The sequence below is a fragment of the Ostrinia nubilalis genome, chromosome 17, assembly GCF_963855985.1.
Source record: "Ostrinia nubilalis chromosome 17, ilOstNubi1.1, whole genome shotgun sequence".
Lineage (NCBI taxonomy): Eukaryota > Metazoa > Arthropoda > Insecta > Lepidoptera > Crambidae > Ostrinia > Ostrinia nubilalis.
This window is the reverse complement of record NC_087104.1, coordinates 11,378,182-11,394,705: the sequence shown is the minus strand read 5'-3', so window position 1 is coordinate 11,394,705 and position 16,524 is coordinate 11,378,182. Positions and strand designations below refer to the sequence as shown.

Sequence of the window (16,524 nt, the reverse complement as noted above, 5' to 3'; positions counted from 1 at the left end):
ATCAAAAGTAACGACATAACTTTGTAGTAGCGATCAATGAGAGCTAAATATTGGCGGACAAGAAATAATTCACGTCTGACCTACAAACAATATTTTCGACGACAGTGCTTCCAATAAAAATGTTAATTTCGTGTAAATGCAGCGTTAAATTACTCCAATAAGTAGTAATTCGAAATTATAAAAATCAAGCTAGAGTATTAACGACGTCTCTACAAGGTTATCTCGAGTTACAAAAATGTTAGTGTTGGGACATATCGACAAATGTCATATTAAATTAAAACTATTTTTTAAACATATTTAACAATTTTTTTTTCTAACTAATTTTTTAACATATTTAAGTCAAGTTATACGTTTTTCTAAATGTTCACTATTAAAAACCAAAAAACATTTCATTCTTAAATAATCAAACATCGGAAATCAATCACCGGTATTTTTTTGGGTATTCATAGCACCGTTGCTCTAGAAGAGATGCCCACCGCCTTCTAGCGAGAGGAAAAAACCACTGAAGAACACTGATGATAATGACTACAACTTAGGTTGTACACCCTTGACATGAATTTTAAATTTTACTGTCTTTAAATTTAAATTATAATTGTCATTTTTATGAATAAAGATATGAAGAAAAATTGGGTGCATTTTTTATATCATTTTTTCGAAAACTTATCGATACATCTATGTGAACCGTACGAAACATACCCAGCACTAGTCACATTCGTTTGACAGCCGTCATTCTAATCAAGCTATATTGGATAGACTATAATTATCAGCATTTATTTCATAATTCTTTATCATCAATCTTTCGTTCGTTTCAGTTAGATGACGTCGACAGAGACCTCCCCTAAGGCCAATGAACGGTCCTGCGCTGCCCGCATCCAGGTTTTTCCCGCGACCTTTACCAGATCGTCGGTCCGCCTAGTAAGAGGCCTGCTTACGTTACGTCTTCCAGCCCATGGTCGCCACTGCGATCATCCATCAATTTGATGATATATTTTTATACCGATTGTCATGGGCATAAATGACAAATGGTTGCCACTAATACAGTGAACATATTCAAGGAATCTAAAATAAACAATAACGTAAAAAACCTACTAGGAAGGAATATGTTTCTGTTTTTTTTTTCCAAATTATAACGACATGTATAATGACTTGCTTAGAGCACATATTGTAGTATTTTCTGATCGTTTTATCTGTTTCGATCGGTTTTTATCACAACAAAAATAACAATGCTTACAATCAAAATATTTCAGAAAATAAAAGCACCCACCTCAAACAGCTTGAACAGAACGCGTCCCTTATTAGCGACCATTTCCAGCAGCTGGTCGAACTGCTTCCCGTCCGTCGTCTCGCTGTACGGCACGCACAGAGCGAACGTCAGGAAGTCCAACATGGCCGCCACGACTAGCGCACCACTGCCCGATGTCTGACAAATGGAGCAGGTTAATACGATGGATAAACGTTTTGTTACGCTTGCGCATCAGCATTAAACGTTGCTTCTTCTCTAAATTGCTCCACATTATTGTCTCAAAACAATAAGGTTTTACCGTGATTACAAATACACAATACATCCGCAGCTAGCAATGAAAATACCATACAGCGACATCTGTTGGTGCCATTTTGAATCAGAATCATCATTTATTTGCTATAAATGTGGTACAGGAGATGGATACAGTTAATGGTTAGGTCTCACAATTAGTCATTTCTGACTTATAATATTTTAAACTAATGTGTTGCATTTTTACTATAAATAAAATTATGACCATGACTCGTGCAAACGAGTTGAAACGTCGGGAGGGTAAATATCTGTTTACCGTTATACAAGTGTTTTTGTTGCAAAATCCCTTGACACTGTCAAGGGATTTTTGATTTATTGTGAACTTGATAGAACACTCTTAAACATCTTTTTTCAATTAAATTTGAACGACTGAAATTAAAGCTCAATGGGAAGATGGCTGGGAGGATTGCTAGGTATCAGGGCGGAGCGGACTCACCACATGCTCCGCCCACATGGTCAGCAGCCCCTCCAAGAAAGAGGCCGAAGACAGCATGCTGGCCTTGTTCAGCTGCTCCTGCCTAAGGTCAGGCTCCTGGTGCATGGGCTGCATCAGTGACGTCACTACAGCCGAACTGCAGTGCGACTGGAAAGGAGACTCACCACATGCTCCGCCCACATGGTCAACAGCCCCTCCAAGAAAGAGGCCGAAGACAGCATGCTAGCCTTGTTCAGCTGCTCCTGCCTAAGGTCGGGCTTCTGGTGCATGGGCTGCATCAGTGACGTCACTACACCCGCGCTGTAGTTAGACAAGGACGGAGGACTCACCACATGCTCCGCCCACATGGTCAACAGCCCCTCCAAGAAAGAGGCCGAAGACAGCATGCTGGCCTTGTTCAGCTGCTCCTGCCTAAGGTCGGGCTTCTGGTGCATGGGCTGCATCAGTGACGTCACTACACCCGCGCTGTAGTTAGACAAGGACGGAGGACTCACCACATGCTCCGCCCACATGGTCAACAGCCCCTCCAAGAAAGAGGCCGAAGACAGCATGCTAGCCTTGTTCAGCTGCTCCTGCCTAAGGTCGGGCTCCTGGTGCATGGGCTGCATCAGTGACGACACTACACCCGTGCTGCATCCGTGACGTCACTACACCCGTGCTGCATCAGTGACGTCACTGCTATAGTTCGACAAGGAAGGAGACTCACCACATGCTCCGCCCACATGGTCAGCAGCCCCTCCAAGAAAGAGACCGAAGACAGCATGCTGGCCTTGTTCAGCTGCTCCTGCCTAAGGTCGGGCTCCTGGTGCATGGGCTGCATCAGTGACGTCACTACAGTCATGCTGCATCAGTGACGTCACTACACCCGTGCTGCATCAGTGACGTCACTACACCCGCGCTGTAGGTAGACAAGGACGGAGGACTCACCACATGCTCCGCCCACATGGTCAACAGCCCCTCCAAGAAAGAGGCCGAAGACAGCATGCTGGCCTTATTCAGCTGCTCCTGTCTAAGGTCGGGTTCCTGGTGCATGGGCTGCATTAGAGCGCAGACCGCGTCTAAAGCCGCGTGAGAGCAAGCTGGAGATCCGCGGCGTAGTGCCGTGACTACAGCTGTGCCGATCCATTCACGGAACCTGTGAAAGGGATAACTTACAAATACAAATCAACAAGGTTTCTCGTCAAAAAATAATAAGCTAGACGAAATTTGGACCATTTAATTCAGGATCAGAAAGGTCAAGACATTGTATTATCGGAACACACTACTACACATTTCTGTCTTAAGCTCGGTTTCCACCAAGGCGGAGCGGAGCAGAGCTGAGAAGTGTTGGGGGGACTTATTTTTCTATAGAATTTGACAGCGGCAGCGGCGTGGTGTTGAGCGGAGAGAATTGGAAATAATGAAATCTGATTGATTATTCAAAATACTTCTCCGCTCTGCTCCGCTTGGTTGAAACCGGGCCTAAGGAGTTGAGCCCACCTGTGTAGCGTACAGACAGAAGTTACAGTGGTGAAAACCAAAAGTGGGATTAGTTCTTTCAGCCGAGAGAGGCAAAAAAGGTGCACCACATGGTAGGTCAAGTAAGTCACACCTCACAACATCACTAAACTTTACAAAAGTCATTGAACTCACCCCGGCAGAGCAGTAAATGCAGCAAATCCAACTTTGCTGGCGCACAGTCGTCTCAACGCATGGAACTGCGCTTCCAACTCCCGCGGCGGTAGACTTCCACCAGACGTGGCACTGCTGACCAGAGCAGTTAGGGCTCCGGTAATCAGCTTCTCTTTGTTCTCCGCGAACAGCCTCTGAGAAGAGGAGGTGTGTTGGTATTGTGTGTGATGACGTAATAAGTGAGGCACTCTTTTGGTTATTGACAACACAAGCGCCAAATGTTGGTATAAATTGAATAGATTTTTTATTTTGATTTTCGACAGAACACCTTTGAGAAGCCATTATCAAGCTGTAATCAATGAGGTATAAATCTTTTATACTTGTTAACCACAGTTACAGTTTTGTTTTCTCTGCGAACTGCTTTGAGAAGCTAATTTTGGAGATGTTGATTTTATACATGTGTTAGCGTAATCAGTGTGGTACAATCTTTTATGTAATGATTTTAGAACGGCCAGGCGGCCTGTTGTCAACTTTCAAAAAAACACAAATAGGTATCTGCATATTTTTACAAAGCAATAAAATGATGGCTATTTACAGAAACTTAAAATCAACTATTAATTGTAATGACTAAAAGTGAAGTGATATGTCTATGTTTAGTAATTTTATTAATATTGATGATAAAAATGAAATAAATTTCATATCCCACACCGTTTCAAAAATTATGAATTCGGTTGAGTCTCTAGAAAAGATACGTATAGATCACAGAATAATAAAAATTTTCTTCTATTTATAGTTATTGAATGACATTTTCAGAAACTTTCAGAAAAAAAGTAAATTGAGAACCGAGTAAAATAAAATGAAAAGAGTTCAAGTTCATGCAAAAACCTGTCACCAAAATCCAATCACCACAGTCATGCTTCTTTGATATTTTTTTATTATTCTGCATTGAGTCTTCCAAGACCGATCTAAGTGTACAGAGGGTGGATAGATAATAATAACATGAGGGACTTACGATATCCCACGTAAGAAACAGCCACAACAGGGGGCGAGCCTACAGGGCACACAACATCATGTTACACCCCAGTCGAGAGCAACAAAAATCAAGCAAAACGTGAATTGAAGATGCAAAGCAAATCACAAAAGCAAGCGAGTTTACGTTGGGCTTTCAGTGGCCTAATTCACGTATTTTGACAGTCAAATCTCGCTGACGTTCAGAAGTCGTCCCATTGAAAAACAGCTCTAAATCCGTATTCATAAGGGTCATTTCGATAGAACGATTACTCGATAGGATAGCATTCAGCGATTTGTTGTCGTTGAAGTTTTGTTACGTGAATAAGGCTACTGATGTATTAACTATGGATTTTATACTAATTCATTTGATATCTTATTTTAAATGAAATTAGGCCTAATTTGTTAATATTGTGAACTCTATATACAAAAAAAAACTATCTTTAAACGAAAAATATGAAATTAATAGATATTAATTGTATGAAAACAAGACAGACAAATATCAGCATTGTGATTTCACCCTTTCGTTATTGTACAGTCCACTATTATCGCAATCGCTTCATCTAAAACGGACACTTTATTAGATTAAAATCTTTTTAAATAATTTTTGTTTGTCAATAAAAGCCCAGTGTCTTAATCCCAGAGATCTCGTGTGTAAATACAATATTGCCCGATAGCATTCAACATTGTGGTCCAGAAGAGATTTTTCAAATGAGACCTTGAATTTTTTAATCAAAATAACACCCATTTACAGAAAATTACGCTGTCCTGTCGCTTGTACATACTTTTTATTTTAACGGACTGATCATCACGCAACTATTACAAGTACAGATACGACTCTATTTAGCTCGACCCGTAGTTGTCTTAACGTTACTTAAAGACCTATAACAATACCAATACGGCTGATATTCGTCTGTCGTGCCGGTTAGTCAAGCGGGCAGTGGGCGGGGCTACGGCTAGGGGCGGGGCTTACGTCTTGGCTGACGGAGTAGTTGAGGCCGCTGTAGCCGACGTTTGCGTTGAAACGCTCGATCACTTCCGCGCGGCACATGCCCACTGGGTTTTGAAACAGCCTGCAGGACAAAAAACATATCGATATTGAATCAAAATCAAACCTGACAAAGTAGCATTTGTGATAGTTTTATAACATGCAGTGCAGTTGTTAGCAAAACCACAGAATAAGTACTAAGTACAGAAGTTTTACTTCGCGAAGGTATTTAAAAAAATGTATGCTCAATGTCATTATCAATATGGTGTAATTTAGCCTGTCTCAAGAGTCAAGCACCATTTTGTTGACAAACGTCAGTGATCGGCACTGCGCCGAAGCTATAGGGCTGACTTCGGTAAAATGATGTGACGTGAGGTGCCAAACTGCGTAAAATGGCGAAGGAAATACATGATTTAGCATGAATTATCATGAATAATATTAACTACTTATTAGTACTTATTTACCTCTCAGTGTCTTGAGGTAACTTAAAAAAGTACATTCTGTGTTTTTATTATTATTTAGGCAGTTAAATACTGCACAGTTTTTAGTACACCATTTTCTTTATTTTCTTCCATCATACACAAGAATACGCTTGCGTAAGTCAATGTTCGCTCGTATGTGAGGCCTTGTCGAATAGTATCCTGTAGATGGGCCATCGTGCGTATTTTGTTTTCGATGTAAACTCGCAGAGATGAACAGGCCTGGCAAAACTGCTAAGAGCAGCCTCTGCAAATCGGATGGATACTGAGCGCGCTATTTATTAGACATAAAATTCACTTCTTTCTTGTTTTCAGTTTCTGCGCTGCCATTGTAGTTAAATAAAGTTTTTCTTTTTCTATTCTGTTTTTTTTTATTATGTTTGTATTGAACTTACCAAGAAATGACAATATTGATTAATAGGCTTTAGCCTTACTACATAAAATGTAAAGATAAAAATCCATTGAGGAAGAGGAACACGGCGCACCTGAGATGATTAGATTCAGTTTCCTCGTCCACCGGTTGATGCAGCGGCCCTAGCCGGAACCCGCGCGGCGTAGGCACCGAGCGAACGTGCACGTCGCGTTGTCCCGCTGACCGCACGCCGTCTAACAGACAGGCTAGCAGCGCGTCCCTATGCACGTGGGAATAAAATCGATAATAAAGCATACCTGAGATGATTAGATTCAGTTTCCTCGTCCACCGGTTGATGCAGCGGCCCTAGACGGAACCCGCGCGGCGTAGGCACCGAGCGAACGTGCACGTCGCGTTGTCCCGCTGAGCGCACGCCGTCTAATAAAGAGGCTAGCAGCGCGTCCCTATGCACGTGGGAATAAGGACCAAATTAAAATTGTATTCCGATATGAGAAGATATTATGACACTCTGGCGATCAAATACGGTCCGAGGTTAGCTGTTTCAGTGACATTCAGTGTTATCTCACCACGTTTTAAAATTATACTAGTCGTTATTTCATGCTATTATTAATGCCAAGCTTGAACAAATACAGTCTTATGTAAAGCAGCTTAGCAGCTCATAATGAGTAGTGTAAACTGTGAAGTAACTGATAATATGAAGGCCAATGCATACAGATTACAATGTTACAACGATGATATAACAAAGAGAGTTGTTCAATTACAAGTAGAATAAATTTAACTTAATGCTTTGAAATTAATTTTGCGTTTCTTATATTAGAATCTGACCTTTCTCCCGCGAGGTACGTGCGTGTCTGGCCGTTGAGGTATTCGATGGAGAACTTCTGAGGATGTTCGGGGTCTCGTACTAAAGCGAACACGTCGCATAACGGGCGCAGACACACCACCTAGAATTAACGGTTTATTTGAGGAAATGGTGTCGATATGACAGGTAGAGATAAGATTTCTGGTGTGTTATTTGAAAATAATCGACTCCATTGCGACGCTAGCTCACTCGGATTAGCATCTTTGTAGCAGTAGTAAATAGGTTGCGATTTCGAGTCCCATCTGAGGTCCAGTGTTGGATAGAGGCCTCCCAACTATCGGTCCTGAGCTGCCCAAATTCAGGCGCTTCTCGCAATCTTCACCACGTCGTCAGTCCATCGAGTAAAGGCCTGTTTATATCACTTCTATCGAGAGAACTGCTCCTAAGGCCATCAGTTCTACGAGCTATATGGCGCGTCTACTACCGCTTTACTTTATGCGCCTGATTATAAATTCAAGCATAAATGAAAAAGATTTTTCATTTCTAACTTACTGAATAAGTCTGAGGATCCCTCTCCAGAATGCAGGTGTCGGAAAGACACATCGTACGTCTCATAGGCTCCATGTGACGCGCGGGGTTCACCTTATGCACCATAAACTCGCTTAGCGACGTCTGGTGCTGGTCCCCACTAGAAATAACAAATAAAACAACATGTAGTAACCCTCTAGATTTGTCATAATGTGATAAAGCGAGATAATGTTCAATGGGCGGCGAAATAATGGGCGGTAAAAGATTTCGAATACTATTTCGGATAAATAAACCATATTGAAAAGAATGGATAATTATCAGGTAAAAGAGTAAACATTTTTTATTGATTCGTAAATAGACTAACAAAATAGAACAATATCTAAAAGGAAACTTAATTATCCTCTAAATTATATTGTAATTAGAATGATTTTATTGTATGTGTAGTAACCCTCTAGGCTTGTCGTAATGTGCTAGAGCGAGATATTTTCACTGGGCGACGAAATAACGGGCGGTAAAAGATTTCAAATACTATTTCGGATAAATAAACCATATTGAAAAGAATGGATAATTATCAGGTAAAAGAGTAAACATTTTTTATTGATTCGTAAATAGACTAACAAAATAGAACAATATCTAAAAGGAAACTAAATTATCCTCTAAATGATATTGTAATTAGAAGTATTTTATAGTATGTGGATAAATAACTATTAAAACGACATCTCTTTTCACATTTTAGGAGTGAATATTATTAAATTAAAAGGTAACAAAAACATACATGACATCAAAACCAAAACTTTATAATTTGATCCACTAGGGAGTGATAGCATCATATTAAATAGATAAGTTGCAAGGTCATGTGAATCATTGTTCTGTTTGCATGACGAAAATGGACAATGACTCTATTTAGCTGTTTTAATTAATCATGAACTAAGTTAACTACATTACCATTAATTAACATTAGAGTTATACATTAGGTATTTGTTGCATTACATAATCTGCTGTTTGCAATATTTTTGAAAAATGTTTTATCTTTATAGAATCTTTTTTTTTTCTCTATTTGTTTTTGAGTATGCAAATAAGAACAAGCTTTTGTTGTTTGTTACTTCATCATCATTATGTTCATTCAAATAATAAAACTTGAAGAAACATGGTGCAATATGCTTATGCTACTAAATTAAAATGTGTCTTACAGGACCTGCGTGGTCCAAAAACCTATTGAATACACTTTTGTTTAGTAAGTTATCTCACCTGTACTTCCCAAATCTTTGATCATGGTAGTCATTCAGCGTAATCATAGTGGAGAGAACTTTTATGCTTGTACTCAGTGTTAGGCTGGCCATCTCCAGCATTTTGTTAATGATTGCTTGATGCTCCATCGCATTGGAGAAGAGATGAAGCCGACTATAACCTCCCACAGCCAGGACTATGCCCCCAGGGACATCCCTCACTTGTAACAGGCCTTGGATGTCATGGTATGGATAGCTGGCCAGTAAGGTGTGAGTGGAAGGATCCAGCTGCTCTAGGGCACAAGGGCCCACTTCTAACACAACTGGGAGACGAGTCCCGCTCCAGTGGTGTTTGTATGCTTGATATCTCTGAAATATAGGATTGTTAATCAGATTCTAATAAGAAAATTAATAAATTTAAAATGCATAAGTTAAAAAGGCAAAAATTGGCTTGATCTAGCCTAATATAGGAAAAAGTGGAGCAAGATGGAGGAGGCTTTTGCCCACACAGGGTGCCACAAGAATTAGCAAAACAAATATTTTTAAAGAATTTATTTATTGTAGTCAAACTTTTTTCTGGAAATAAAAGCTTTTTAGTTTATAAGTTAAAAAGGAGGTAACTTACAAAAACATCTTTAGGTTTCTCAGCAAACAGGTGCCTGTACTTGAAAGCTTCAGTCAGAATCAGACACTTGTGTTCAGAGGAAAACTTCATAGTATCCACTTTCTTCTCTTTCTTCATGACCAGTGTGAAGTCATGGTTAAAGGCTGAATTGGAGTGTTTGGCCGAGGCCACCGTGACCACGTCCGAATACAGCCACTTGTTGGTCACCTCCAGACGGTCCGGGTTGTATGTGGTGATTCCATGAGTCCCCACCGAGAATACTCTCTTGTACTTGCCCTTCCAAGAGTGTTTCGTGACGAGGAAAGAAGCCACATCTTGGTTATCTTTCAAAGGAATCATCTTAACATCGCCTGAAAAATGAAAACATTAATTATTCTGTTACGCCGTATTCCAACTGCGCAAATACGGGAAAAGGGGGCTGAATTTACAGTTGTGAGCAAGTGGGTTGCTTCATGATAAAATAACAGTCAGGTGTAGGCAAGTCGCAGCATATTGCTGATCCTTGCATCAATACGAAGTTTGCAATCGGAATCAGTTATATCTTATGACAACTGAATTAAGATATTCCATTTAAACAGGCAACCAATACTTAATCAGTACGAATCCTCCCCTTTGTAAATAGATCGGGAAACAAGGCGCTGTGGACGTGTAAACAAGGACTAAAGCAACGTTGTTTTAGGCCTTACAAAGCTAAATGACAACAGTAATAATACTTACAATTTATTGGTGAGATATTACAGATTCTGTCGCCTCATCTAGTATCAAAAATAAGCCACATAATAAACAAAATAATCACAAAATTCGAAACGATGAGCTTATGAAAGGGACCGACAAATCATTCGCGTTTTTGACAGCTAAAGTGAAATGTTGCCTTAGCTCAAATTAATTATCAAATTATTTTAATCAATGTGTGGTCTATTTGTTATTTGAAATAAAGATACCACTAAAAATACAAATTTTAACATTAGGCGATAATTAGCAAACCTAGCTAAAACTTTACAATATTTTTTGTGAATTTTCTATAGGTGCATAGAGAAAAGTAATACATAGGATTCGGACCATAGAGAAAAGTAATCGGACTGAACCAACACGACAGCCAGTGGGTAGACACTTCTCATTCAAAAACTAGTCTCTATATGTAGCAATTGATATACAACCTTATCCCTTAAGCAATAAAGTGCATTTTGGATTGATTTCACTACAGCAGGGGAACCCGCGGATCAATACCACCATACTAAAAATAATTGTTAGTGTCCTTATGTTGGTAGTATTGTTAGTTTGACAAATGAAAAAAAATGTCTGTCAATTGAGTTTGAGTTTTTAACCGGCGAATTGATTCGTGTGAAGTTATTTTCTCAGATTTGGTGCAATATTACTGTAAATAAACTTTTCTGTCGTTTACGTTGAGTTGATTAAGTTCCTCCGTATCGGGCGTGATAAAGTTTGCTGTTCAGTGTTATGTTTTTTGTGAGATAGAGACTCTTTTAAATAAGCTGTGTTTCAACTTCTACAGAAGTTTAAACTCTTATTTACTTTTCTGTTTAATGGGTATGTTATCTACTTACTTGAAATATTAGATCTATTACAAATCTATTATTCATTAAAAACAACCCTATGTGATGAAAATGTAAATGTACTTTCAAAACTGGTAAATGCATGAACCAGGGCATTGACACTGGTTGGAGAGAAATTATAGGCTTTGTTTAATTAATACCTATTTCATTTTAGGCTTCTACTGATAATGGAGAGTAGAAACAACAAGAAGTGCGTTATTTGTAATAAGAGGCGAAGTCGTGGTGGATCACCCTTACTTTTGAGTAGGTTTCCTCTGGATTCTGACCGGTAAGTTTCTAATAACACTCATTTATTACAAGATAATTTTACTGATTGTGTAAACTTAAAGGCTGGGATTAATATTTTTAATCATACAGTAAATAACCATAACCAATTTTTAATTTCAGTATTTTGTTTCGTACTCTGTAAATGAATTGCATAACAATACTAAAAGAAATTAGTTGATGAATAAATTTCAGTTTGTTATTCTTTTTCTTTTCTAATAGGTATTTCTTATTTCAGTTGTCGAATGTGGGTTAAAAATGCTGGCATAGAAGACTTAGCATATGTACCTATTGAAAAGTTACACCAACTGAAGTTTGTTTGTGGTGGGCACTTCACTCCTGAATCCTTCAATGCCAAAGGAACTCGGCTGAAGAACTCAGCTATTCCAACACTGGAATTGAGCAATCCCATCTTGCCAGATGAAGTTTTGACAGAGTTTCCTCTTCATGTAAAAGACTCCAATAAAGAAAACCTCAAGACAGGTATGATGATGACTTCAATTATTTTTTTTAAATTTAATTTACTATCAATTTTTCTGAATTATTTAGATGTCTTAATTAATTTTCTTTGGTTTCCAAAACAAACCAACCGAATGCAATTTAACAAGGTTCTTTCTTTGTAACCACAAACATGTGTTGTATGCTTATCAATAAATAATATATAATTTCAATTATTAATTATATCTATATTATCAATTATTAATTATTAATTATTAATTATATCTATCTAAAGAAGTCAAATCCAGTTGAACGAGGTATGTTTATCTAAAATTATACTAATAATATAAAAAGGAAATATTTAATTGTTTGTTTGTATTTGATCGGCTCCGTAACTCGAAGCCAAGATAGCCTAAAGTGCGGGTTAGAACCCCACAGCTTGAATATTGTAGTAAACCCACTCGTAACACAATTTAGCTTAGTGTGTTGAGTTAGAGGGACTTTAGTAATTTGTGTAATACAAATTCTTCAAAAAAAGTACCGGACCAATTTGAAAAATTTTAGGCAATCTACATTAATTAGCCAGGTCAGCTAGTTTAATAATATTTATAAGCTAGTAATTTTTAATGTGAGCAAGACATGTACTAGACTGATTGTACCCTAAAGTTGGGTAAGAACATGACATTTTATTACCCAATTCACATTTCATTATCTGCTTTCAGTTCCCCTTACAACTACAACCAAACAACTAAATTCAACATGTTTGGGAGCTGTGGATATACCAGATTCTGGTATTTCTGCGAAAACAACTTTTGAACCTCTTCCTTCTACTTCCAATGCACCAGAACATATGACCTATAAACCCATTACTCATGGTAAGTGTACAAACTAATTATTTACCTTCTAAAATATGCCTTCCCTCAAACTAAAGAATGCCACCCTGGATGCGTTCTGCAGTCTGCAGTCAGGTCAAAATGAACTTATATGTACAACATTCTAGGTTTCTGTACATTTTATATTAATGCTATTTGACCGTGCGGATACGAACAAAGAACGCAAAGCACACGTGACTGATTGCCTTATCACGACCACTTACAGATTGTCTTGACATACCCGCAGACTGCATCCAGAATGCAGAACATTAAAACCTCTAAATGCCTTTAATTTAATATTATGTCATTGTTATTGAAGGTGGGCCCACGCTTCATATTTTATGAGAAGAGCTATCATTATCCTGTCTTTGCATTTTTTTAAAACTTGATAATGATTGATTGATTTGGAAATAATATGTTTCATAAAACAACAAAATAAATTTTAAACTAATTTGCATATTTATAATATTTCAGATGATAAAAACATTTGCCATCAAGATGCACAGGCAGAAATATTAGTCCACAGTTATAAAAGACCTAAGAAAAACATTGAAATGAAAGGTAAGATAAAACATCCTAATTTAAAAAACTAAGTAAAATTGCTGATTAATTAACCAATATTCAATTCAATTTGCTTTAATGTTGTTTTTTTTACTAATGGAAATGTTTTTATTACAGACACTTCATCAACATTTACAATTAAAGAGAAGAGGCTTTGGCGACAGTTACAAAATGCAAAAAAAACAATAAGGAATATAGCGAAGTCAAGAGTGAATTTAGACAAGTTAGATTCGGAAGTGCTGACATCGTTAGTAAAGGATGTAGTGCAGAATAACAAAAAAAAGTCACAAGGAAAAAGGTGGACTTTAGCCAACAAAATATATGCTTTGGCTATATTTAAACGGTCCCCTAAAGCATACCGCTATATGCAAAAGCTGTTTACGCTACCAAGCACTAAAACGCTCCAAAGGATTTTAAAAAATATACCAATGGAGCCTGGTATAAATAAAAATATAATTGATATGTTAGAGGCAAAAGCATCAAGTATGCCAAAGGAAAATAAATATTGCTCGTTAATATTTGACGAGATGGCGTTAAAGAAACGGATAATTTATAACGAAATTGCTGATAAAGTGGATGGCTACGTGGATTATGGTGAGGGCGAGAACATGGGACGAGAAAAGAAAATTGCAGACCATGCGTTAGTGTTTATGATACAGGGTGCTAAACATAAATACAAACAATATATTGCGCACTATTTTGTGGAAGGCACAATATCAACAGCAAAACTGGCAAAAATTATATCGGACATCATCAAAAAATTAAAAGAAATCGGATTTATGGTTCTAACAACAGTTTGTGATCAGGGATCTACAAATATAGGAGCTCTTAACATGTTAAAAAGAAACTGTGGACAAGGCATAGATAGCAACTTTTTCTCTGTAAATAATGACAAAATTTTTATAATCTACTAGCTTTCCGCCCGCGGCTTCGCCCGCGTGGAATTTTGTCTGTCACAGAAAAACTTTATCGCGCGCGTCCCTGTTTCAAAAACCGGGATAAAAACTATCCTATGTTCTTTCCCGGGACTCAAACTATCTCTATGCCAAATTTCATCAAAATCGGTTGCGAGGTTTAAGCGGGAAAGCGTAACAGACAGACAGACAGACAGACAGACAGACAGAGTTACTTTCGCATTTATAATATTAGTTGGGATGACATCCCTCACTTGTTCAAATCATTACGAAACAATTTCTTTAAAAGTGGAAATATGTCTTTCGATTTAAAAATTGCACAATGGAGGCATTTGGTAGTTGCAGAAGAACACAACAGAAATTTTTTAAATTTTAAAAAACTGAATAGTACCATTGTAAATCCAACATTCAAAACTAAGATGAGGGTGAAGTATGCTGCGCATGCTCTGAGTAATACCGTGGCAGCTATTTTAAAAATGATGGCATGGAAAGAAGTTTCTGATTGCAATGATACAGCATTTGTGATTGAACAGTTAGATAAACTATTTGATTGTACAAATGGTCCATCATCTTTAAATGACGTAAAGAAAGGGATCCGGGAAAATGTTTCCACATCAAGTAATCACATTGAGTCTTGGACCTTTTATACTGATAAGTTAAAAACCATAAAATTTATAACAGCAGAAAACACGATACTAAAAAATGTTAAATGCGTAAAGGGATATCAAATATCTATCAAATCCTTAAACGATATTTGGGAAAAGTTAAAGAATGAAGGGTTTAAATATATGAACCTTAGACAGTTTAACCAAGACTCTCTGGAAAACTTATTTGGAATCATTAGGCAACACAGTGTAACCAATAGAAATCCCACTATCACGCACTTTACTGCAGCGCTTAAAACAAGCATGGTTACTGGGCTGAAAGTGCCTCATAGCAGAAGTGCTAATTGTGAAGCAGACAACAATAAACATATGCTGGAATATAAAGACATTTTAAAAACTAATTTAAAAACAACAGAAATAAAAATTAATGTTCAAGATTCCACAGACACTGAATTTTATCCTGTGTTGTCTATCCCGGACCCTGAAAACTTAGAACAGCCCATTGAAAATTTGTGTAGCCTTGAAAACCAACCAGTAGTATATGTAAGCGGGTATTTAGCTGCCAAACTATTACAGAACAGTTCTTGTTTAATTTGTGAAGAGTGTTTGAGCGTGAAAACTCCTGTTGACAATGATTTGTATGCATATATATCTCTTCGCGAATGGTGGCATGATAAAAAAAGTCTCGTTTATCCAACAATTCAATTATGTACCACCGTAAATGAAGCTAAACAATTTTATCATGACCATATTGCCGACCAGATATATATGGAAAATGTTGGAAAATTCATTTTCTTAATGTTGAGTACAAATTGTAATTTTAGTTGGTTTAAATGTCAACAACATAATAAAGAAATTTATGATAAGATGTTTAAAATATTAAGTTACCTTTTTCTAAGAAAAAGTTGTAAAATCATTAATGACAGCTTCATAAAAAGTGAAAACAATTTTGCTGACAAAAGTAAAAAAGCACAGCAACAAAGCATTGAAAAGTAATCTTGAGGCTGAGGTTCGATCAGCTGATAAGAAAATTAAAGATGTTTATAAATAAATATCCTCTTTTTTCTTAGAAAAAGTTGTGAAAATAAAAGTTTACAAAATTATCATTTCTGTACTTTGTTATAATTTTCAATAATTCCTCATGCCTACAACTGCTATGTCATGTTCAATACTTATTGTAATATACCTATTTTATTTCGAAATAAATAATTTACGTTACAAAACTTCGTTTTACTTACACATAGTATAAAATAAAAATAGTAATCATTAAAATATTGAAGGTTCCTATACTAGATATCGATATGCAATTACAACCCTAGCAAAGTATCGATAATCGATAAGTTATTACGAACGTCACTAATACTGTCAGAAAATAAGGCATTATGTTGGTAGCTCCGCCTGTAGTTTGTGCGGTTGGTAAAGATTTGCGGGTCGTTCTCTAAAATGCATATGTGTGCGTGAGCTCAAAAAATATCTATGGAGTGCCGTCTCTACTCTTTTATGCTCTTTGACGACAGCTGTCAGCGGCTGAGGTCAGCGGGTAACGTTCGAAAACTGCGATTAACAATAAAAGTAAAAACTTATTTTTTAAATGATCAATTATTGGAATATTATTTATTTGATAATTAAAGTTAATAATAGCATAATTTACTATAATAAAACAGTAGG

The 16,524-nt window shown here is 37.2% G+C and overlaps 1 protein-coding gene across 1 annotated transcript in view; it reads right to left on the bottom strand.

Annotated features, from left to right (window-relative positions):
* The window catches only part of LOC135080261 (dnaJ homolog subfamily C member 13), a 45,324-nt gene extending 34,857 nt beyond the window's left edge, over window positions 1-10,467 (bottom strand). Inside the window, exons 1-11 of the mRNA XM_063974947.1 lie at window positions 10,346-10,467; window positions 9,629-9,978; window positions 9,026-9,372; window positions 7,802-7,937; window positions 7,273-7,391; window positions 6,744-6,890; window positions 6,560-6,706; window positions 5,581-5,680; window positions 3,621-3,793; window positions 2,916-3,123; window positions 1,265-1,420 (exon numbers count right to left, since the gene is read on the bottom strand). Of these exons, the coding sequence (XP_063831017.1) occupies window positions 1,265-1,420; window positions 2,916-3,123; window positions 3,621-3,793; window positions 5,581-5,680; window positions 6,560-6,706; window positions 6,744-6,890; window positions 7,273-7,391; window positions 7,802-7,937; window positions 9,026-9,372; window positions 9,629-9,967 (1,872 nt within the window). The 5' untranslated portion in view covers window positions 9,968-9,978; window positions 10,346-10,467. The remainder of the gene's footprint in view (window positions 1-1,264; window positions 1,421-2,915; window positions 3,124-3,620; window positions 3,794-5,580; window positions 5,681-6,559; window positions 6,707-6,743; window positions 6,891-7,272; window positions 7,392-7,801; window positions 7,938-9,025; window positions 9,373-9,628; window positions 9,979-10,345) is intronic.
* Window positions 10,468-16,524: the final 6,057 nt, after the last annotated feature.